At 41.3% G+C, this 25,673-nt stretch overlaps 1 protein-coding gene across 2 annotated transcripts in view; it reads right to left on the minus strand.

The window, feature by feature from the left end:
* ANTXR2 (ANTXR cell adhesion molecule 2) overlaps nt 1-25,673 on the minus strand; it is a 174,281-nt gene that overhangs the window by 105,798 nt on the left and 42,810 nt on the right. For both annotated transcript variants that reach the window (XM_038400255.2, XM_038400256.2), the window contains exon 10: nt 22,963-23,032. In XM_038400255.2, the coding sequence (XP_038256183.1) occupies nt 22,963-23,032 (70 nt within the window). The remainder of the gene's footprint in view (nt 1-22,962; nt 23,033-25,673) is intronic.

Here is a 25,673-nt window from a genome sequence, read left to right on the forward strand (position 1 = left end):
CTGCAAGGATGCCTGTGATTATAAATTTTACTGCATCCTATAGATTTATGGGTGAAAGATTCAAACTGTTTTCAGTTGCTTGATTTTCCTATGCACTTTATTTTTAAAATTTGAATGTGAGCCTGGGATATCTCTTGATTCTTTTTTTCGCCCCTTCTGGATCTTTCCCTTCTGGCACTTGCCAACTTTTTTGTTCCTACCAAACTCTTGTGTGTTTTCTTATGGCAGTAAAACTTTCTAACGGTATTTCATCATATTCTGTACTTTCTGGAAGTTAGCCGATTTGTTCATATGTGTTACTGGCAGTCCAAGACATGCATGACAATAAGAGAAACAATGACAGAATGCCATCTTCAACCCTAGTAACTGAATAGTTCAGCAATATATTCAGGTTCTAATTTTTTTCAGTTGAGCTTCTAGAAAATAAACACATCAGAAACTAAACTATGCAAGCAACTGAATTTTACAGATGTATTCTTCTTTGCATGTGTATCTAATGTTTGGTAATGTTTATTATTTATTCACTTTTATAATTACACCTCCCTTAAAAACTTTTAACTCATTCGAAAGACAGATATTTAATTATTTTATTAGAATCATCACAAAACAAGGCTCATAGACATGGGCAACATCTGTAAATATCCAACCAGAAAAGCACCTCCCTCAACCTTTTCCTACCTCTCTCGACCTTTTGCCAGCACCCTTCCGACACTAGTTTCCCCTATTCTGCTCCCAGACCCCCTCACACAAACTTCTCTTCTCAAGAGCAAACAGTGTAGCTTGCAGAACAACATGAAGGAGGGTATTGTTAGCTCAAACACCTCAGATGAGCTCAGTTGTTGTAGTAATACATGGGGACAGTCTCAAACCCACTGAATTGGAAGTTGGGTACCTAATTCTATTCTATTAGATTTCTTTGAAAATCCCAATCTTAAAGACTTCAAACCCCTTAAACTTTGCCCTAACTTAGTATTTGAAGCAACATTCAGTCATTTAGTCTTTTTCCCCTTCTCTCCATTGTGGGGAAATGCATGTTGTTGGTGTTGGATTTTTTAAAATCAGCCTCTAATCTACAAGCAATTGGAAGGCCAGTTCTTTCCCTAGATTTCTTATGGGGCTTTTTAACATTTTTTCCAGGTGGTAGCTTTTGCAGCTTCCACGTTTTTGTGATTCCTGAGGCACGTTTTCCTAGCTCGGAGCCTCACGAGCATCTGCTGGAACATGGTAGGGTCACACAGTGTTGTTACGAATAGGTGAAGCTCTGTTCTGGTTACGTTAGTTGGCACTTTGAACACCACAGGAAACTTGAAGATGGCAGAAATACTTAAGAGTACAGAAGCTTCTCCAATCATTACAAGAAACACGCTGTGGATCAAGAAACTCCTTTTAACCAAACAGGACATATGAAAAAATCTTACATAATAGCTAATATTTTTATACTAGGGGCAGAGGGCATCCATTCGTGTCTACTGCGGCAGCTGAGCTCAAGCAGGGATTCATACCCCAGAGTGAGAATGGGCAGCAATACAATCACTGCTTTCCACCAGGAATGGTGGTTTTAAACTCCAGCCCTGCCAGCAAGGGACTGCTCAGGGAATGTGCTGAATTAGCAACCAACTCAGAGGGTTCTGGTTCCACCCACTCCTTTTGTGACCCGTGTCAGCAGGGTCAAGATGCCTAGCAGTATACAGATGGTAACCTTCTGTGTACCTGCTCCAAACAGGCTTACTACCATGAGGGGCACGCAGACCGCAATTCGCTGAGAGAAGATGAGGGACATACAGTTCAGCCTAACGACTTAGTCCTGCCGACATGCCTGAGATGTAGGCATGGACTATTATCTACCCCTTTACAAACCAGGAAAACTAAGGCAAAGGGTATGGCCAAAATCATCAAACTTGGGTGCCAATGTTAGTGACCTAAATAAGATCCCTTAATTGCGTAAATAGAGATTTAGGAGCAGAACTGAAAGCACCCAGTTTTGCAAATTTTAACCTTAAATGATTTGCCCCAGGCCACACAGGGTTTGTGGTGAGCAGCTGGTGTCAGGGATAGACTTTCAGGCTCCTACGCTTGATTTCAGAAGACTGCACCACACATCTTGTGCACAACTGACACGGTACATGAATAAATACTTATTATTAAATGTGATTTGGAAACAGGATCTCAGAAGTGGGATAAATGAAGTCAAATAAAACACACACACACACAGTTAAAATAAAGAGCACCCCATATTCTTGTGTGGACACTGCTGATAAAGCTGCTTTTGACACTATCTACGACTTAATCCTTCTCCCATACTGAAGACAAAAGATCTGATTTCCAGTTACAATAAAGTCTCTTTGCATGGCAATGTTGTGTCCTTACAACGGGCATAGATTACATTTATGTCAGGCCCAAAGGTTAAATCCCCGTGGATTTCAATCTGAGCAGGATCAGGTTCCTAGTGCCATTTGCCAGGCTGCATGTTCCACCAACCTTTAGCTGTCAAATGTTCTGACAAAAATCTCAAGCAACAGGCTCACTGAACACATCAGCTATCAACTCAAATTTAACCAACTCAGAAGAACCAGTTTCTATGTCAGATTACTTCTTGATATACAGCTGCAGGGGCAAGCCAGCCAAGATTTTCAGAGGAGTTGATCATATTCTTTCAGTTCTTGAAGCTATAGAGTGAACTCAGACAGATAACTGTCTCATCCTCAAAACTATCAACATGTCAAGATACAAAATAATTTCTTTCCTGCAGTTGTCATGTTTGAGGGACATAAGCAATGTTTTATTTATTTTGATTTTTGGTATCTGCCTATGCCCTTCACAATCCAGAAATCCAGAAAACATTTCTGACATGCTTGGCCATAAACACACAGTGCCAGTCCACTGTGATGATGATGATAATCTCACAATATATCAACCTATACCTTCAACTCCCTCCCAAACACCCAAGAGAAAAGATTTACACACATGAACATGACGTATTAACTGTTTTAAAGGCGTCTTAGGTTGGGGCACTCAAACCTGAGGCACCCTAAATCATTATTGAATTTTTTAAAATCTTGGCTATAGAATTTAGACCTTTACTAAAGGTTTCGTCCCAGGGAGCACATGACTGAAGCTTAAGAGAACACGACTTAAACTGCCAGGTAACATTTCTGCAAATGCCTGACTGCTAGAACAATGGTTTTGTAAATCTGAAGAGATACACTGACCTTCAAACAAATATTTAATTTATTTATTTTATTATGTATTTATTTATTTATTTATGAGAGCACCTACAGCTTGCTAGCTGCTTTCCAAACATTTAAGGAGGATAGTCTATGCTTTTGTGTCTTCGCAATCTAAGGATATCCAAGTGCACCCAAGTAACTAGCTGTACATTCAAATATCAACTTATGACAGTTACATCCTTTGAAAGTTTATTTCTGACATGCACAATTATATTTAGCCCAATACGCCCAGCGCCCTTACTTTAGTACTGTTAGAATTTCTTCTTAGACATTTGGAATCTCACAGCTGCCAACCACCACTCAGGTAACGTAGACATTTACCAAACATGAACACAGACAAAACAGACAAGAACTCCCTAACAAACCAATGGAGAAGAAATAACATACTGATGACAAAGTAGTATCAAAACAAGTAGGGTTTGTTAAATTAAAAAAAAAAAAAAAAAAAAAAAAAAACCAGATCCTCCGACAGTGTAAATCAGCATAACTCTGTTGACATCAATGATGTAACCCAATTTACACCAATGGAGGATCTGTCCCACAATCTTTACAAGCAACTATGGAAACAGTGAAAAAAACTACAATGATCTGAAGTTAAAATAAAAAGCTGTTTGGAACATTTTTGAATAAATGAAATTTGGTTTCATTGAAGCCGAAACATTTTGTGGAAAATCTTTTTGTGGGTTGAGGGCTGAAAGAGAGCAAGAGACTTTCACATTCAATAGCCCAGAGGTTAAAGCACTGGCCTGGGGTGATAGGAGACCCACATCCCACTCTGCTCTGAATTTGGGAGGGCAAGGACTTGAACCTGGGCCTAAAACCACCAGCCTGGCATGACACTTCCTCCTGAATTAAAAGTGGACATTTGGACAGGATTCCCTTTTCGCAAGAACATTTGGAAGGTTTTGTTTTCATTCCAATGGGGAACAGAAACAAACTTGGAAAACCTTAGAAGTTGCTCCAGTCTGCTCTAGTTAAATATCTCAAAAAGTCAGGCATTGTAGATGATAAGGTTAACACAGCAACTTTATCTCAGCAGTCCCAAGGGACAATAATCAGAGATTCAGAAATGGAGGTTCACTGGCCCCAACCATGGACCTCAAGCCCCACTTGCCATTTCCTCTGGCTCACTGCAAGCCAGCTGGCTTCCCCATGCACAGCCTGCTCAGTGGGGTTGCTGGAGTGAGCCTCCAGAGGCTGGTGGAGGAGCCGCTGGGCTCCTTCAAGCTTTGCTCCTGGGGATCTACTATGTATAGGCTAAGAAAAAACAACAGTTGATTCCCCTGATCTCCAAGTGGGATACTTATCCAGCAGTGCTGCTCCTGTCTAATGGTCTCCTCCTTTAGCCACACGCCCAAGGGGATGGGCCTGAGGAGCTTGTAAGCATTGAACCAAAAAGGATGTACAATTAGCTAGGTGTGAACGTATTCATGGGTTAAACAATTTTTTTTGCTATGTATGTCCAGGATGCAATTTCCCAATAGTTCACATTTATGAGCTTGTTTTAGAATGGGAAAAGGCATATTTTTTTCACCCCCATGCTCAAAAATAGCCAATGAGGATTTAGCAGAACTTTTCCAGATACCACACGTGGAAAACTTCAGCCAAAAAGGCACTTTTTTCCTTTTTCAGGTAGTTCAGGGTAAACCTGATTTTATAATGGAAAGTGTTTTACAACTTCAGCTGCAACAGTCGTAACCACTGGTCACTATTCTAAATAATGAACAAAAAATGCAACTTGAAAAGTCCTAAAAAAGTCACAATTTTTTTTTCTTTGTGTCCGGCTATGTTTTATGGTTACACAGGACAAATATGGCCCATTGCCATATGTCAGTTCAGCTCTGGTCTGAGGAATTTCGTATCCTGTGAAATATTGCTGACATTTCAATCCACAGTAATCTATTTGCAAAGTATTCATTTGCTCCTTACTTTATGAGTATCCAATAAAAGACTGCCATTTTACAATCCATTAAAAAGATGAAAAAATTAAATAAAATCATGAAAGACATTTGCTGGAAGTAATAAATAATTTACCTCCAATTTTCACACACTGAAAATTAAATTGGCAACTGCTCAAAAAGTTATGAAAATTATGGTGACTAAAGATATTTTGGAATCAAGTGCCAGCATTAAAATAGCTAAAACGCTGCACATAGTTTTGGGGTGGGGGGAAATAGACTTATGCACTAAAAAAGGGGGATTTTGTTAAGGCAACTACCTCAGTGAACTGCATGTAGTTCTACCTTATATTTGATATTAGAAGTCAGGGCAGAGAGAGAGAGAGAAAGTGTCACACTCATAAGCAGGCACTGGGATGGAGGAAGGGTTTGTCTGAGCTAAATGACGGCATGTTATTATTTCTCTTAGTGTCAACGGGAGAGTGATCTGTGGTCAATTTAGTGGGACAAGTAATCTTGTTCAGTACTATGGTCCCAGCCCCACAATCAGATCCCTGATAGTGCAAGAGTCCACATGGATGGATCCAAATCCCAGCATGAGGACGTATGTCAAATGGTTTTGTTTAATGTGCGTACACACACACACACACACACACACACACACACACACACACAATGGTCCCATTATAAAGAAACATCAGTTGCATGCTCCATTAACATTTAAATCTCTGAATACATCTGTCCTTCTCAGACACACAAAAACCTCACACATACACACTCAAAAAACCCCATCACTGTTTCTAAATGAACATATATTTGGAAGATTCCATTTCTCACCAATGCTACCCTGTTTGAGTCTGACACCTTTCGACTGGTTAAACGCCACTTTCTTACAGAGAAAATATGGTGTCATATCTGTGTAAAACCAGCTCCATGAATCTGTTATAGCCCATAATTTTCAAATCTAAACCTATGCTTAGGCACTTGAATTAGCAGCTTGCTTTTCAGAAGAGCTGAGCACCCATACCTTCTACTGAAACCTTTGCAATATTGGGTGCCTGACACCTAGAGAAAGGAAATCAGCAGCAGCTATAGGCTGGAGCAGATTACTTCCTGGAACAAGTAAGGAATCAGGGACCACATTCTGATTCCTTGAATCACACTGTGGTCCCTCATCTGCCCTGGAGCAGTACAACTAAGAGTTACTACTTGTTCAATGTTTGTGTCAAAAAATACTAGTATGGATTTGGGTGTCAGTTTGAAAACCTGACCATAATCTGCAGTGGTTCAGAGAACTATTTATGAAATTCCCATTAATCTGTCTGAAACTAGGGACAAATCATGGTCCCAGTGCAAGGAGGTACTGCATAGGCACATGATGCAGGAAATAAACAGCAACGTTTCCAGAGGATGCAAGAGTCAAAGCGATACTTGAAGAACAGTGTATCCGGGGAGCAGGTTGTGCAATCAAGAGATCTATTGGCTTGTGAGGTAACAGCATACTCCTCCATTCTGCAAGCTCTTTAATGGCTGCAGATCTTCTCCTTCTTGGTGCAGAAGCTCTGCTCCTGCTGTCTCACTTCCCTGCCTCAAGGAGGAGGAGTGACTGGTGCAGCTCCCCTGCTGCAGCTCCAAAAGTCGCAGGTAGTGGGGCACAGTGAGCTCCCACAGAGCTGTGCTTCAAACCATGCAAGTACCTTGATACTGTGTCCGAGAAGCCTGGGACAGACTTTACTCAATAGTGAGCACAGACAGTACTGCAGATAGTTAATATTCTACAATGGTGATATTTTTGCTCAGATTCTTGACACTTGTTTTGGGAAAAATACAATATTAATTTTATACCCTCAGCAACACAACCTACCCCATATGCAAAGCCAATGATTTCAATTCTGTAAATGTTTAAAGAATTAAAAACGGAATGCAGTCTTTTCCCATCCTCTTAGTTGAGCGGAGCATAAAACATTACCAAAGTGTAACTTGTCTCCCCAGTCCCCATTAGAGTCCCAACAATATCAAGCTTCCACTGCAGACTGTTTGATATACTGGTGGAATTGGTAGAAGTTCAAAAGTCCTTGAACACTTCCCCGCTTGGCAGCACTTGTGAATTTAAGACAGGGAATTGGAGGACATCAATGCAATAGCTCTGATCTCATGGAATCATGGGAAATTGCAGTGCCATGCTATGAAGAGTCATTATTATGTTAAATCAGTCTATTAATTCAGCTCAAGATTCTATGGCCACTGCATAATATTAAGCACTTAGTTCTGCTCATGCAGTCTTTCCTAATGCATTGGGAACACTGTGTGCCCTAGTGAGGACAGTGAAGGACTGCATTAGAAATTACTAGTGATCTTAACATAAGATCCACAGGTCTTTAACAGCCAGCATGCCTATACAATTCACTGAAGATGTTTCCATCTGTGAATATTTCCCATTATAATCTAATCTTGTCAAACTAAATGTCCTTTTTAAAATATTTCAAAAGTTAATATTTATAATAGATATTAGGTCATACCCTGCAGCCCTCAGAAAAAACTCCCTGTTGGCTTCGAGCTCAAATTAATCTCCCAAATTGCTTTTGGGGAGGTTTGCACAACTTGAGTGCCTGCTGACACAAACACCCTCTTTCAAATTTGTGTCCTCAACATTCATGGTACAGGAGGCCTTTGAAAGAAAAGGCAGCTAAAGCCCTAGTGACCGAAGTCATGTGCCAAGTATGACCGATTCCAGAATAAAAGGGGTTTTGAAGTTATATGCTGCAGGATTGCTCAAGGCATTCGGCACCCGCACCAGAGCTTCTAGTAGAAACCCACATTGAGGAATCGCTCCAGCTGCTGGACTGTCAGTGACAGAGACGAGTTTTTCTTAATATGAGAAATTTTCATGTTCCTTTTTGGAAATGATTGTTCATACCTGCATGAACTATCTGGCTCTGGAGGGCAGCAACACAGTGCCTGAAAGGGACAAATCAAATGTCTTCTCTACTTAGGTTTTGGCAAGGTTTCACCCTCTGAGGTTCTGAAGGTAAATGGGGAACTTCAGACAACAACCTAGGAACTTGGTTCGCCCCACTTCATGGATGGTGAGGGTCAGAGAGGAAGTGCTGAAACCAGTTTTAGAGGACGCTGTTGACACCTCCCTTAAGTAGAGCTGGGTGCCTGCTTTCCGATGAAGTGAGCTGTAGCTCACGAAAGCTTATGCTCTAATAAATTTGTTAGTCTCTAAGGTGCCACAAGTACTCCTTTTCTTTTTGCTTTCCTTAAGGAAGCACCTGTTAGACAATGGCTCAAGAAACCATGTCTTGACTTGATAATCTTACCAATCATCAATTTGTATTGATCCTTTTTTCTATGGGAAAGGTGATTGGGTAGGTTTTGGATCGGCAGCTCTGACAATACATGTGGTCAATCTGGTTAAGATTTTCACAAATGCCTGCCTATACCCGCGTTTGGGCACATAAAATGACCCGATTTTTAAAAGTGCTGAGCACTCAGCAGCTCCCACTGAAGTTAATGAGGGATTTTGTTCTGTGGGCAAAACTGGACTCGGAAAGTAAAAAGCACTTTGGCTACATTAACACTACTAATCCAGCAAAGCAGTAAGTAGGAGTTCAACAGTTCAAAAAAGATAATGCTCAGCACTTCCCAGGAAGCACTCAGTCATTTGTTCCTATAGGACACAAAAAGGTCCTTGAACCAAACCAAAAGATTACAACCAACTTCCTATCTTGTTTATTCCTTGAGGTTCATCTTTCATATTTGATGTGTGCTCTTCATAATTCTCATTTTTTGCAACAAGGGCAAAAAATTGGGGGAGGTATTCAGAATATTGTCATTTAAAATGGTTACTCCACAAATAAGCCCACTAAAGAACACTAAATCATCTCCAGCCTCACATCCTCACCCCTCTTATTTATGTTACATGTAATTTTTTTTTTAAAAAAAAAAAAAAAAAAGGTAAAAAACACACACCATTTAACTCCAGCCTCTTAAATGCACAGGGTCAAATGCTCTGCGAGCATTAACTGGTGCAGCGCTAAATGAGTAGCGCCCATTTATACAAGCAGACAATTTGATCCATAATTATCTAATGTGTTTAGCAATGCATATAGAAATTATATCAGAGTTTGTGTGTGTGTGTGTGTGTGTGTGTGTATAAAAAAATTGGAATAGTATTCTTGTATAGTTTTGTGAAGTACTGTGTGATTATTAGCTGATCTGATATTTTTAAGCATCACAATTTAAATATATATATTAGTGCTTTTTTAATGAGCTAAAAAAGGTTGAGTATGTAATCTGCTTTGGATTCGCTCTCCATCTGGAATGCTGAAATATGAAGACTAATTTTAACTTACCATTGTCATTAAGTTACTAAATAATGTAGCATTAGAAGGTCAAAATTAAGGATGTGCATTGCCATGTGGTTTTCAGTTCTTTAATGTGTGCGTTAAAGGTGACAGTATGGTTGAATTGAAAAAGTGTAGGTTAAAGATGATTTTAAGGGGGTTGCAGACTAGCGTTACGATAACAATTGGCTACTAAAGCTTAGAAATGGGTATCATGTTGGGTGTGATGGTTGTCTTAACTTACTACTTCCTTGCTTTTTTAAGCATACAATGTTGTCAGAAAACAACTGCATAATCTCAAAACTAAATTAATTACACTTTCTGTGGGAATCTAAATCTATGCAACATCCCCATCACTTCCTCCCCCCCCCCAAACACACACACACACACACTTCTACAAACATTCCTGTGTCTCCTTCAAGAGAACTACTGACACTGTATCAGCTCTTTTTTATTTAGATATTTATTACATATTTGTGTGAAGAATCAGGCCAATGTTTTTGAAAGCACATTAACTATACCATATGCCTACTTAAATCATCCCCATCAAACAAGTTGTAGAATAATGCACTGGTTCATTCTGTTCTGTTCTTCCTTCTTTCTCAATGCGTTTATGTATATTTAACCAATTTGTTCTGTTCTTCTTGCCAAATTGCAGGTTTGAGATCCCAGTTATGCAGGGGCAGCTGTGCTATTGTTGATGTCTTACAAAACAAAGGTCACAGACTGAGCCCATATCAGTAGAACTACTGACAGCTGCATGTTAACCATTAGGGTACGGACATGCAATGATCAGGGTTCATGGACCTCTGAAAGTAAGAATAAATCTTACCATGCCCTTTTGATAACATGAATTTAAATCTCACTTTAAGAAATTATTTTTGTGCAAATTAGCCTGTTGCAAAATATATACATAAATTAAATAGACCAGCAAGTGACCTTTTTTCCTCCCACCCTTTACTGAAAAAGAACTTTAAAACCACCACAAACATGGAGATAAGAAAAATCGAAGAACATTTGACCGGCGAAGTCCAATCCCTTATGTATACAGCTAATGTTAGTTTTTCTCTTTGCTGCAATTGATAAGAATTTCCAACTGTTCCAGGCAGTAAAGTCATATATCAAACAAAGAAATACACTAACACAAGACATTGTGTCTTTCAAAAACGGCTGTTTCCAAACCCATCTCAGCAACTCCAAATAATGAAACACCTGGGCGGGACTAGTTCAAATGCCCTTTGTTTGGCATCTCCAAAGCTTGAGAGCCCAGGCCTATATGCCCCATGGGTGGCCTGATATATACTCCCTCCTTCCCTGCTGCCTTTTAGACCAAAATCCAAGCATCCAAAGTTGTTGTTTTTTTTTTTTTAAATGTTTCTTAGGATTAAACATGTTTGTTGAAATGCCAAAGAAGAGGGAACGCAATAGACAGAGCAGACTAATGAGATGAGGCACATGTCCATAGATACAGCTCTGAGACTAAACAGCTGGCTTCGAGGCTGTCTGTCTATGGCTACTTCACCAGTGTGGTGTTAATTATTTAAAAAAGAGAACTGGGGAAACGACTGCCACATCTGTCACCCCCACACAGGCAGAACCTTCACTCATTGCAGGACCAGATGTGTTTATTCGAAACATATACTAACTAGCTATTTAATGGGTTAGAATCCTTAGCCAAAAGTTAATTAGGCAAACATATTAAACATCAGTCACATTACGTGGCAGCCCTTTTTTTTTTCCTTCTTCTTCTTTTCATAGGAGTTCTTAACTCCCACACAAAAAAAATAAAATAAGGAAAACAAAGCAAAACCACCAGGCAATGAAGCGATAGTAATATACTGAATACTTACAAACATAAAATGGTTGCCACATGTTAACATCCCATGAAAACAGCATACACAAGGTGCTTTTTTAAGGACACAAAAGAAGCTGTCTCTCTAATGCTTTAAATAATACAGACCAAGACAAGTACCTGTCCCAGATCTGAGAAAGAACTCTGTGTGAGCTTCAAAGCTTCTCTCTTTCATCAACAGATGTTGGCCCAGTAAAAGGTATTACCTCACCCACCTCGTCTCTATAATATCCTGGGACCAACATGACTACAACTACAATGTAAATAATACATAATATGTGGAGGAAGAAACGGGAGGTTTACATCTACAGGTAATTGTTAAAGTGTCTACTGCTCGAGTAATCTGAAGTAATTGGGAAGTAAAGTTTTACTGAGCAGAGCCAAGTCAGAAACTTTATAAAGGATGATTGCTCTGGTTCAGCATATATTATACATATCCCAGAAGATACAAGCACAACTGTGGCAGTCTGCCTGTGTAATGAACTTACCACAAATGTGACTGGCCAATGTAACATGCTGCTGTTATGCAGGAGATTAAATTCAGAAGCAATTTTAAAATTCTGGCTCCCAGACTAGTGTGACTGAAAGCAGGAATGGGGCACAGATATGACATGCTTCATTTCCAAGAGGGGTCAAAGGGGATGGAAAAAGGAAGCCAGTCTCCTTCAGCAGCAACTATCCCTGTCCGCTATTTTATGGAACACCTTTCGGCTGACTGTGAATGACCTCACTGCACATTAAGCAGGCGGCGCCCTTTTGTCTGGGTTGTCGGAAAAGGTGTGTTCCCCTTTAAGGGGGAAGGGGAGGGAGAAGCCAGAGGGCTGCCTGCTACATGGAGACAGCTCCATACCTGGTCAGTATGGGGACACCAACCTAGGTGCCCCCCTCCACCCCCCAGGTGCCAGGAAGAGAAAGGGGCTATTTATGCCCACAACAGCGCAGCAAAAACCCTCTTTTTTTCCACCTAGACCATTGAACTGTAGCCACCCCTCCCCGCCTTGGAAGTAATGGACATGCCGGGTGTCATCACGAACAATTGTGGCTATTATGCTAGTTGCTTCTTTCTCAGGAGGCGGAAAAAGAATTTTTCCCCCTCACCACCAGCCTGACCAACACGAGGTCGAGGGGGGGTGTTTCACTTTCCCCGCAGCGGGTTGGGGATATAATGGGGAGTTAGGTTACAATATCGCGACTCATTAGGTAAGCGTGGGGCAGCTGTCCAGTGCGGGTACTCCCTGGGGAATGGATCCGGTGAGCAGACAGAACAGACTGGGAAAGGATTTAAAGGCAGGATTCTTTAAAGGACCGGAAATGGCGGGGGGGGGGGCTGTTGTCCACCTATGAGTCAATCTCCCCCTCTTTTTATAGTCCCACCCCTTAACTCTCATTTGAAGGGAGGATTGGCAAGGTCCCAGCAGTGGGTTCGCAAGATGAGTAAGGGCAAGGGCTGCCAGCAGCCCCCCGGGTATATGTAAATGATTATGGAATTACCTCCATTGTCCAGTTTTATCTGCCCAGACATTTAGGAATAAAGTGCAGCCTCATTAAACCACATCCAGTCTTCTGTCCTTCTTCCAGCATAGCCGGACAATGAGGACAATTGTCGGTAAACCAGACTGGAGTAGTCACAGTATCAAGTACCCCAGTGCACACATCTCAGCTGTGTCTGGCTTTACATCACACATTTTCCTACTCTTCCTCTTAAATCTGGTGCTGCATGCCAACGCCCGAGACTAGATTTCAAAATCAGAAAACAGGGCTCAAAATACCAACACTTTTCATTGATAGGCTTCAAGGAACTATAAAGAAAGGGAAGGAAAGCAACGGTGGGGTGAGAGTTGTATGCTTTCACTTACTGGACACAGAAGTTTGGTGGAGACAGCCCCAGTTACTGGAGTGGGTTTGGGGTGGAATCTTGCGGGAGTTTTTCTGCTGGTTTTGTTTTTCTTGCATTGTTTCTTTAAATAAATGTCCAAGGTGCTCAGCGTAGCAGATAGGCATTGTTGATGGCAATAAATAAATTCATTTTAAAGAGACTCACTATTATTTTCAAAGTGTTTTCAATTAAAATGAAGCTATGACCATAGAGGATAGAACAGTGTCAGAACAGAACTCGGGCCAAATCCTCAGAGTCTGTCTAAATTACATTGGTTTCAATGGGAGTCAGGTACATAAATAGGCTCTGGGCCTCAGTGACTTACAGAAATCCCTAAGTTCAGAAATCACCTCGATCATTCCTGGGCCAGGTAAAGCTAGGAGCTGCCACCACCACATGTCAACGTTCTGTAGCCCCAGTTCAGAAAAGTTTTTAAAAGACCTGCTCAATGTTAAGTATGTGCTTAATTCCCATTCATTTCAATAGAACTGAAGCACCCTTCCTGTAAAGGGATGCTTTCCTCTCCCAGGGCATGAGCGTGGAAGTATGTACCACTACCTATATTCCAATCCCGGGGCATGCAGACTCATTCAAATCTGCCAGACTTCTTATTTGAAGAATGGTGTAAAACAATACAATATAAAGAAAGGTGAAGAAGAAGTGGGACTACGTGGTTCAAAGGCAGGAACTGGGCAGCTCAAGAGGCGGCAAATGAGATACAGAGCTTTTCAACGCTTCATCACCAATTTCAATCCTGCCCAGTTCAACAGTGAGGGAAAGTCATTGTCACCTAATGGCTATTGGGTACCCTTTGCGACACAAGTTGATCGTACAGTCATAGAAAGGTAGGGCAGGAAGGGACCTTGAGGGGTCAACTAGGCCACCCCCTTGTGCTGAGGCAGGACCAAGTCATCCCTGACAGGTGTTTGGCCAACCTGTTCTTAAAAGCCTCCAATGACGGGGACACCAAAACCTCCCCTGAAAGCCTATTCCAGGGCTTAACTATATTCTCAGCCCAGCTCTTAGGGTATGTCTACAGCACAATTAGACACCTGCTGCTGGTACTGTGCCAGCTGACTCAGGCTCACGGAGCTCAGGCTTGAGGGGCTGTTTTATAGTGGTATAGACATTCAGGCTAGAGCTGCAACCCCAGCTCTGGGACCCTCCCACCTTGCAGGGTCCTGGATCCCAGGCTCCAGCCCAAGCCCGAATGTCTGCACTGCAATTAAACAACCCCATAGCCCGATCCCCAAAAGCCCAAGTCAGCTGGCACAAGCCAGCCACGGATTTTTAATTGCAGTGTAGACATACCCTTAGTGAAGCAGCAGACATATTAAGACCCACAAAAACGCACAATTCTCCATACCAGAAAGGCTGAATGGTCATGGAGGTTGAAAGACCCTCTCACCCCTATAATTAAACTCCCCTGGGTCAAAGTTTGGTGCATTATATGGCTGGCATCAGTGACTACTGCAGAGCTGTAATTGTTCTGTGCATAAAGGATTTTGCTCTATGGACTAGGACTCTGGAGATGTAGGTAAAATTCGCAGTTCTGCCACAGACTCCCTGTGTGATTGTGGGAAAATCATCAAACTCTCTCCATGCCTCAATTCCCCCATCTGTAAAATGGGGACTTCCCTTCCCCCACCCTTTTTCTCTCCTGACAATGTAGATTGTCAGCTCTTCAAGGCAGGGACTGTCTCTACTCTGTGTTTGCACGTGACTAGCACAATGGAACCCCAATCTAAGTTGAGGTCTCTAGAAGTTAAGTCAATACCAGATAATAACATTAATAACTTGGTTTGTTAATTTGGGTCCTTTCATAATTACTAAATTTGCATTTTTTGGAGCGCTAAATAAGCAAGGCCCTTCGTTTTCCGTTTTTACCGATTTTTCCCAAAACATTCCCAGGTTTTACAAAAGCTATCCTTCATTGTTTTTAAACCAATTTTCACCCAAGTTTTGGATCACTGTAGATGTGTTTATGAACAGGGCTGCTTCCTACATCCTCAGTGTCCCACCAGGCTGACGTGCAGAGACTATTTTCTAGGCCTGCAGGAGCGAGAGCAGGCCTTAGAAGAGATAATTCGAAAAAATTGCTGAGAGAGAGTCAACAATTGGATCTTTTGGAATTTGTACTGAAGCCTCTTATATCAAGCGTGACAACAGTAAGCTATTTTTAAAAGAAAATAAAGGCTCAAACTGCTTTTACTTTCAATATTCTTACTTTTCTCTATTTGTTGGTTTTATTCTGGCCTCCTGTCCCCAGATATTAACCTCAATATTTACCCAGGAAACTGTGAAGTTAATTTTTTTGCATTGATTTTCATCTTTTTTTTAAATTTTGTAATAAACTGATAAATTTCAGAGAAATTTTAAACAAAATACAACCCAGAAATGAAAGGCCTTATACAGATGTGACTCAGAGCAAAAAGTCAGTAAACCTTTCACTCAGAGCAGTTAATTCTTTTTTAAATCTGTGCTTCAGGGATGCAAGTAGTACATTCCCACAAACTTTCAGTACAGACCAGAGGGTGAGAAAATACATATGCCCGTCTGTGTTGTCACATATCACCAAAAAACAGAAAAGAAAATAAATGAGTCGGTCCAGGTTTGAGGACAAACTGTTTAAATAAAGGAAAAACAACGAAGATCAGGAGAAATGGGGAAACCTGCAAAAAGGAAAAGCAAGATGGTCCTTAACCATCAAGGACCTAATAAGTTCAAAAGAAATTAGGAGAAATCATTGAATTTCTCAAGGGAAAATGCCAGTAGAATATTCATTTTTTCATCCTAGAAAACAGTTTTAGAAATTTGTAAGATATTGTACTCTGGAAATGGGGAAAAAAAATTAGACTTCAAAATCCCAGTTAGGCTATGTTCTGAAATCCTCTATAACTAACGTACAGGCTTATTGTCTGTATTATTTAACTCAGATTTTTTTTCTGACTCTTTTCTGTGATTTTTTATATGAAAGGGTTGAGACAGAACCGAATTACAAAGTAATGGTCAAGGGAAGGAAGAGAGATGGCCCAAAAGAAAGAAACATTAAAAAGTTAAGGACCTGAGGAATGGCAGTGTAAGGCTGCACAATGCCGTTTTTGTTTCATAGGTCCTTCTGAGCTTCCCTAGCATTCACAAGTGAGTGAAAAAACAAACGAAGCAGCTGTTGTCAACAGGAAGAACAAAGATTTCAATGACACAAGCTCCTCTTGTCGGGGAGTCTGGTTAATATCCAACTAAAAGCATGTTCACAATTGGTACTTGCAGTTCAAAAATATCAAACCAAGTGCTGGGCACTAGCTGGTTCATGCAATCTTGGCAGCACGCAAAATCATTTTCCACCACGTTTGTTGCCCTTTTGGGACAATTAACTATTATAAAAGTTTGTTGTTTTTTTTTTTAAAAGAGCCTAAGTGATACAATCACCTCCTGTGTTTTACATGACTTACTTGATCATTTGTTTCATTTTCTCTAGCTAATTATTGGGGTGACGCCTGTAAAAAATACCTTTAAAATTATTTACCAGAAAAAGTATACTATCTTGTGCTCCTTCCAATAATCTTCAAACTGGTCACTATATATTAAAAACAAAATGATCAGCTGTAACAATTTAAAGCCTCCTTCTCCTGCATGGCTCTTTATGTAAGTGTTTTTCAGACTAAAAGTTAGAATGTAAGAAAGATGTTCCAAAACTGGAACTGGAGTACAATTTTGGGGATACATACAATCAAACTTTTACCTTCCTACCCCCCCACCACCACACTTTACTTGGATTTTCCTCTCTCTTTATCTTAGACCACTATAGCGATTCATTTTGGACAGGACATTGTCAGCAATAGACCCTAAAAATGAAGCCAACATCACTTGAAGACAGAGCAAGTCAGGTCATTATAACCACAGCATGCAGTGCAGTCAGACCATGTTATCTCTGCATTGCAACTAGATCTCCATAAGCTCAGGGGAGCAAGAGTACCAAGGCTGCCCCTACACTCAGACAAACCAGTCTACGTCTAAATGTGTCTATTAATTTTGGTGCTCTGCTTTGTTCATAAAAGCAAGCAGATTCTGCCACTGACTTATGCTGAACAGTACTTAACTCCACAAGGAATCCACTGAAATCAATGGGAATATGCAGAGTAAAGGAAACGCAATGGAAGGGTGTGGCAGAATCTGGCCCAAATAATTTAAAGATGGAAACCACCTAGTACATCAGCCAACGCATCTCCCTGAAAACTCGAGTTAGTTCCCTTCTGTACTTTTATCAGTGTTTTGTCCCAAGTGATGTAGCTTCCACCAGTTCCCTTAGGCAATGCCAGTCTGATAACTCTGGCTGCCCGCAAGATTGTCCTGATATTTATCATAAACCTCTTCTTTCTTAATTTTGGCCCATTACTTCTAGTTACATCCCCTTTCTTCACAGTCAATCCCTTGCCTCTTCCCTGAAATCTCTCTAGTTTGTCAGTAGCTTTCTGATAATGAAGTTCCCACAACTGAATGCAACATCTCCAGGTGTAGACATGCATCAAGAGGAATCATCATCATTTCACTTCTCCATAATATGATGTTCCTCTGGGCCTGCAACTCAAAATGGAGTTGACCTTTTGGGCTGCCGGGTAATTTCAGATATAATTTGCCACCTTCCATCACTCTAAGTCTCTTCAATATTGCTGCTTTTTTCAGTTTCTCCCACCATCTGAACATCTGTATGTTGCTTTATCTCATCCCATACACATTAGCTTGCATTTTCCCAAATTGAATTTTGTTTTCTTATTTTTGCGACTGTTTCTAAAGTCTTTAAATGCCACTGTAATCTTTTTCTGTCTTCATATATAAAACCTTCCTATTCAGAGTCATTTGAGAATTACATAAATAAGCTCCACTTCAAGATCATTAATAAAATTATTAAAACATCAGGCCTTTCAGAGATCCCTTCTTTTATTTTTGTCACTATTACCCCCCCCCCCCCACACACACACACACACTTATTAGCATGCATGCATATTGTCCCTATTCAGCAAGGTACTTAAGCACATAACCAATTTTAAATATGTGAGCAACACCATGCCTTCAACAGAATTATTCAATGTGTTTAAAGTTAGGCACATGCTTAAATACCTTGCTGAACTGAGACCTGCATTCTTATTTCACTTTATGGAGTGAACTAAGTACAAATACGCTGTGTCAGTTTAAATGCAGAATATGTAAAGCACAGTATCCATTTTGGAAGCATGCCAATGATGCTGCAGCTGCATTATGGGAAGCCCTGTACTTCTCTGCCAGTCTATTTTGATTGCAACGATTACTCTACAACCTCTCAATTACTTCCATTTAAACAAAAGCCTGGAATTCATTGCACAGGGCAAATCCTGCTTGCCCTATTTACAGCAATACTTGCATGAGTAAACCAAGCAGGATTTTAGCCTGAAGAGCTTGTACATCCAAAATCTATTACTGTAATCTTTCAGTGAGAAACTAGAGTATACATAACTCATGTAAACCAGGAAATTGAACTTTTATGTCAGTAGATATTTACTCAGATTGTTTAATTTCAATAAAATACGGTACTGTGTGGGAGCACTGCTTCAATTTAAAAGTTATTTGATCTTATTATTGCCATCTCCTCTGCATACACATCAGCTGAAATGCGGAAGCTGAGTTGAGATGAATTCAAAAGCTCTTTAAGATGCTAAAAAAGGTAGAAGAATATGGTCTTGACTCTGGTCCCAGTGAAGTCAATGGGAATTTTGCCACTGACTTCAAAGAATGAGAACCCTTTGTTTGTGCTGGATACAACTACAAAGATAGTTTCAAAGCCTGCATTTAAAAACCTGCCTATTAAAGGAGTAGAAATAAAGAGATATTAACAACAATTTATTTTAAAACAGACATTAGTTCCTCCTGTACAAGCCTTCGAGAAGCTGAGTCAAAGGCTCTGGGTTTTCTCTGCAAGGATGGATGACATCAGAAATATCTACAGCAAGGAAGGAAGGAAGGGGAAATCTCTGCTCTACTTTAGCCGCTTATGATATCCTGCAGCTACAGAAGGAGAATCATGGAAAATTAAGTTTAAGCTTCGGCAGTTAAAAAGAAGGGGAGATGGTTTTCAAATATTTTATTTAAAAATGTAATTGGGTATCATTTTTTTTAAAAACTCTAAGGGTCAGACATTTGGGCAGAAGCAGCCAGGGTTTATATTAGCATCAGCTAACAAACTTAGGCACAGGTCCCTGAAAGCCCCAAATCTGCTGGGGGAAAGGGAAGGTTCTGTGTCACAAAGCGAATGCAACTTCCATCCCCACCAGGAGGCCCACTGGGACCAGCACAGTGCAAAACATAGATAACAGTGGCTGGGAAGGAAGCATTGTCAGGACAGATGGGGTTCAGTGCACTCCACCAGATGGGCTCCTATGGAGTCCTCAACAGGAATTAAAACTGTCCCTTATGGACAGAGAATCCAATGTAGGGCAAATGGCAATTTATACCTCCTTGTGCCAATTTGGTAAATCTGGAATGAATGGTTCAACTCCACTAGTTTACACCAGGGACAAGCTTGGCCCTAAATGTAGATTCTATAACTGCTCTGCGTTATTGATCAGTTTTTGTTTTCAACTAAATTCACTTTTAAATGAAAAAGTAACAAGAATCATCAAACAGAAATACCCATGTAAAACTTGTACCTATTCTGCGGCCCTCCTCTGCTCAGGGGTGAATTTCACCGTCAGTGAATGTAAGTCCCAATTTAGCTGTGTTCAGGGTGACTTAAGTGGTGCACAGGCCTCATGCCTTCTGCCCAGGCGTGAATTTCACCCTGAGCTCTTAGTCACGCATAACACAGTGCTTCGTATTTACAGATAGAAAAATCCCAAGTCAAATCTCCTTTTAGTGCACCCGGTACCGACCCCCCCCCCAAAAAAAAAAAGTTTATCTGGGTACAAACATCATTTTGCATACCATCTATAACTGTGATGAAGAGGAATTTTGTACGCACACTGCCACATCAGCCGACACTGCCACATCACCCTGCTTCATGCTGCTATCTAAAAACGTACCACTTTGTCAGAAATGCCACACTATAAATCTACAGGCAGTATTTTGTGGGTATCTAACAAACTACAGCCAGCAGCCAGATATAGAGAGAACAGAAATATGTTCTGGCATTAATCCAACAAAACCAGTGGTTTGCCAAGCAAATGGATTTATTTTAAGAATTTTTTGCCTCTCTCAAGCTCCGTACAGACGTTGCCGTACTTATAAAAGTTTTTAATTCATCAGCCTACAAAAATTAAAGATTGTGCAAGTACCAAAGAGGAAAAATGAAGGGGAAACTACTGTATTCCCCCCATCCACATAGGAAACAACTCAAGGCAAGTTAAATTACAAAATGAACTTAGTCTGATATTTTGTTGTACTTAATCTATATAACATTTCTAATTCCATTAAAAAGAACTCCAGAAGACAGCATGCAGATTGCTACTTCATTAGGAAGTAATATTAGATCCACTACATAAGGAATTACTGGGAGGTATCCAACAACAGTCTGAGCTGTGCCAATGGAAAGTCAAGAGTTCAAATATGTACATTTCTTTCATAGCTGTCAAGCTTCTGACTTGCCGTGTACTGCTTATCTTTAGGCCAAAACCCGTGACTTTTTCTTCCATGCAGTGTTTTGGACATACATGTTATAGCTGGATAACTTTTCCAAAGCGATGCTACGTCGAATCTGTACATATTTTAATCTACAGCTTGTATTTCCTTTGAACGCTGCTGGAAAGAACTGCCCTGCAGTTAGAAACTTTGTTTGCCTTGCAATTACAATATGGCATGTTGTCTTCTGCTGTGACACTTCACAGCCCAACAAGCCCTTTCCTGAACAACAAAAATACAGCATGTTCAAATACTTTACACTATGTTTTAATGTAGATCGATAAATATTCTGTGCATTTCATGTTCAACTGGCATAGCGTCAGACTAGTACTAGCTATGGTGGTGATTAGTTACAAGTTCAGGATTTCCTGTGTTTATGCTACTTTGTGAGCCTGAGTTACCACTGCATTATTCCAGTTTTACTATGTTTGGTGAGGAGGGGATGAGTTTTTAAACCCGATTAATTTATGCCTTCCTGATGATCAAACTGGTTTTTTCATAGCTCTGCATGATGTCAATTCATCTTAGCCGAGATCAAAATCTGTTTTGCTATGGCTGCAGATTCAAGGCCTTATTGGCTGCCGCATTACTCCAGTGATATGCCAGCAAAACTCCACTGAAATCAGTGGGAATTACACTGGAGTCATATCCAAGCAGAACAGCTCTAACAAACGGACATCTTGGTTATGACACATCAACATCACATACAGTTATGAAAAAGCAAATTTTATCATCAGGACATCATCATAACTGGATTACAAAAACTCATCCCCTCTCCCCAAAACCTAATTCTCGACATTTCTCCACCATTATGAAATAATGCAAGCTCCCTCTCACCCCTCCACTGCAACTCGTCTCTTGAAAGTATTTTAGTTTAGTTTACTCATTTGCAACTTTTCTCCTCCAAACCACCATTCAATATACAAAACCGATGTGCATCCAATGGTCAGCAGGGCAGTACCTGGGGCTAAAAAGAGCCAGCTGCCAGAGGCAGGCATGGCAGAAGTTCCCTGGGAGAGGCTGCCAAAGTCCCCTGGGAGGGGAGGCAGTGGGAAGCTGGAGTAATGCAGAAAAAAAGGAGAAAGCCCTGGCAGGCAGTGCTCAGTTAAAAGAGGATCCTACCAAAGGTCCAGAAACAGGAGGGGCTGGGAAAGGCAAAGGGGAAAATCCCCTGAGAGCTGTAGCCCAGGGTGTTTTTGAGTTTGCGAAGTAAAACTGTGCCAAGAAAGACTCTGGGTGTGACAGTGGATCCTTCATGGGCTGCAGATAAGCCAGCACCTTACACATCCTGATTCAGGGAAACATTTTAAGCACATGCTGCAGGGCCAGTGAAGCCCCCTCAGGCAGTAAACTACTGTTCCGAGTACTGGCTTAGTAACAGAAAGCTCCTCCCAAACTCCTCTTTCCTACTGTAGTAGTTGTTCTCCTCCAAGGGTTAATGATCGGAGAGTCTTCCCTCTCTTACAGTGTAAAGGCCTGACAACTAATTATAAATCGCCACACAGTTCTGATTCCTGACGAGCATGGTAGCATTAAATAGAAAACCTAAGTTTAAGCGAAAGTGATCTTAAAAGCCTAGGGCATGTCTGAAGTTGGGAGGTGGAGATCTCAAGGCTGTAGAAATAACATACAGCCAGTGACATCTAGAATAAGGCTGGTTTAGACCATGATGTTGTTAGAAGACTGCTGCAGTTGTTAAATTAGTGCCTCCTTTTATCATTACATGTTGAACAGTGGTACATATCTTGACACATAATTTTAATAATAGCTTGTAAGTGTCACTGATAATGTCAGAGGTTTAACAATGAGCCCAAAGATTATCCAGAAGAAAGCATCTTAAGTCCTATTAAAAAGAGTAGTTAATCTGCATAAAACTTATGACAAGCCAGACCTTTTCAGGATTTAATAAAACTAGCTGAATATTCATTTTTAAAGCACCATCCAAATCAATTTGGACGCAGCTGACTATTTAAAGCCCATTCCAAAGCTGGAAAATACACCAGGGAAATAACACAAGGAAGAAAAATAGAACTGCCTTTAACCAAAACTCCACACAATTGAATTCAGCATCAGTGGATATAGATACAGAACAAAGCTTTCACCAAGTACTTACTGGCCACTTTTATGTAGGACAGGTGCTGGACAGAGCATAAAACTGGATTCCACCCTTACTGGTTTTTCATCTGAAAAAGAAAGCATCACATGAGCGCAACATATTGCACTGTAGTTGCATGGGAAGCTGACATGTCTGAATATGATGCAATCTAGTTTTCTTCAATGAATTTCAGATATTGGTTTGATTCAAAGCTGCCCTGACTTGTAAGTTATTAAGGCCTCAGTTCAGGAAGGCACTTGTGTGTAAATCCACAGGACAACACTTGTGCCCAGGCTTAACTTTAAGTGCCAGTGACTGCTTCAAGTTAAGTGTGATCTTTAGTGCAGTCTTGAACTGGGGTTTAGTGAGAAAGTGTTTTTAATAATATTGACAGAGTCACGACTAATTAGAAGATGAAGGGCGGGTTCTTATAAGCAGGCCTGTACTCCTAATTTCTATCCATTATAGCCAACGACCATTATTACAATGACGTACAGTTCTGTAGCATTTCTCATTCTGAAAGATCCCAAAGCTCTCCCCAAAGCATGGCTGCTTTACAAAGTAGGCATTTTTATCTATAGCTCAAGGTTAACTACCATACTGTCAGGCTTTGCTCTGCAGGTGTGAAAGGGTAATGGAAGGGCACAAGAAGCCCCTGCACAGAAGCAGGGAATCACTGCAGTTCTTCCACCCATCCCCTGCGGTGCAAGAAACCCCAAAAGAGGTGGGAGAGGTCAGAGAGGAAGGCCATTGTCCCACCCAGCCCCATACACACTTGGCCTATGCTACGCTCTCTAAAGGGCAAATGGAGCTCTCCCATCACGTGTAGCGAAGGACTCTGGGAGGAAGTCTGACACCTGGAGGCAAAGTCCCTCTCATAACTCACCCTGGGCAGTGCAGTGCTGGGACTGGGCCTTAAAGGCACAACTCAGCACACAATCAGGAAACCACCTATCTGCAGGAGTAAGCTCTGAGGCAATTCCATCCTGTAGATCAATAAAGCCAGATATGCAAATGGCTTAGAGACAGTTGAGGAAGCTGTTGCTAGGTCGTGGGAGATGCACGTCAAGTCTGTAGGTGGCACATTCTGCACCAACTGCTCATGCCAGAACTGGGGCTAGCTGCAATGGTGGGGGCGGGGGGGATTAGCACATGGCCATATGCTTTTGTCTTAAGGTTACCTTTTATAGTTTAGTAGTAGTAGTATTACAACTACACCTATTTTCGGCATTTGGTAATAATTCTTTACAAATGTTAGAAGACAAACCCGCCAAATCAAACATCTAAAACCAAACAAACAATCCTACAAAATTATTGTTTGCCCCCAGGTCAGTCCTACAGGCAACCCCAAAGTAGGAAGACAATGTGTGTGTGCAACACAAACAGGGCTCAATTCTACCACTACTGTTCACCCTGATCAATACTTACTCAAGTGTATATTCTCACCCCCTTTCATTACACTTATGAGGAAACCCACTCAGTACCCTTCATGGGGCTGTCTTCCTCCTCTTCTTGCTGCCCATGCTCAAAGCACCGTCAGCCCACGTTAGGTTTTTGTCATTCTCTTCTGCTTGTGTTCTGGTATAAAACTACCCTTCCCCAGGCAACATGGCAGCACCATGCAGCACACCACCAAGCCACTCCTGTACCTGGTGGTGTTATTTACACCAGGGTGTAAAATACTATCATTCTGGTTCAGTAGTGTTTTGCATCCACTTTGCATGAGGGTAAATGATCAAACAAGATGCAGTGCATCAGAGAATCAGGCCCCTAGTGCCTAATGTTACTGGCCTATAATTCTAGAAGAGCTAACAACATCTGATGTCATGCATCAGTAGCACTTCTGGCACTGCACGCTGATGGTAGCATTATTAGTAATAAATGCTAAAATGGAGGAAAGTCTGTAATATTATTGCTATTTTAGATGGGTAAACTGAGACATGGAGACATTAGGTAAATTACCTGTGGTCACAGAACAAGTCAGTGGCAGAGATAGGAATAGAACACCGGAGTCCTAACCACTAGGCAGCTGGTCTGCATGTAGATGCCAATATCCACCACATCCAAAGTACCCATTGTGACAAAGCTCTGTCCTTGCCTCTGTGGGTCCCGCATTTCCTGGCGGATTTCGCTAGCCTCAGAGGCTCACTGTGACCCTCCACGTAACCCTTCTCACTCTAGAGACAGGGGTCACAGTCTACTGAGCTATTTTCATCATAAACCAGCGAGGGAGGTGAGAAGTTATCCTTCCTTGCACAGTCTCGGTTGTCTCCCAGTCTCAGTGATAAATCGGGAGGAGGGGGGGCAAGGGAGGAGCCTAGGCCTGCCCTCTACTCTGGGCTCCAGCCCAGGGACCCTAATAGTATCAGCTATGGTAGCTGACCTTCTAGAAACATGATATGTACAATTTCCTGGGCTACTTCCCCACAGCAGCCCTCGCTTCCTCAAGCTCCACTTCACCGTTACCTCAGGGCCTCCTTCCTTGTGCCTGATATGGTGTGTACTACTCAGCCTCTCCAACCGCACAACTTCTTCCCACAGCTCCTGACATGCACGCCCACCTGACTGACTGGGAGGCTTTTAACTAGTTTCAGCCAGCCCGATTGGCTTCAGGTGTCCCAATCAACCTAGCATTTTCCCTGCCTTCTGGAAAGTTCTTAATTGGCCCCAGGTGTCTTAATTGACCTGGAGCAACTTCCATTTCACTTAACCCGGTACCAGGGATTTGT

The sequence above is a fragment of the Dermochelys coriacea genome, chromosome 4 (assembly GCF_009764565.3).
Source record: "Dermochelys coriacea isolate rDerCor1 chromosome 4, rDerCor1.pri.v4, whole genome shotgun sequence".
In the NCBI taxonomy this organism is placed as follows: domain Eukaryota; kingdom Metazoa; phylum Chordata; order Testudines; family Dermochelyidae; genus Dermochelys; species Dermochelys coriacea.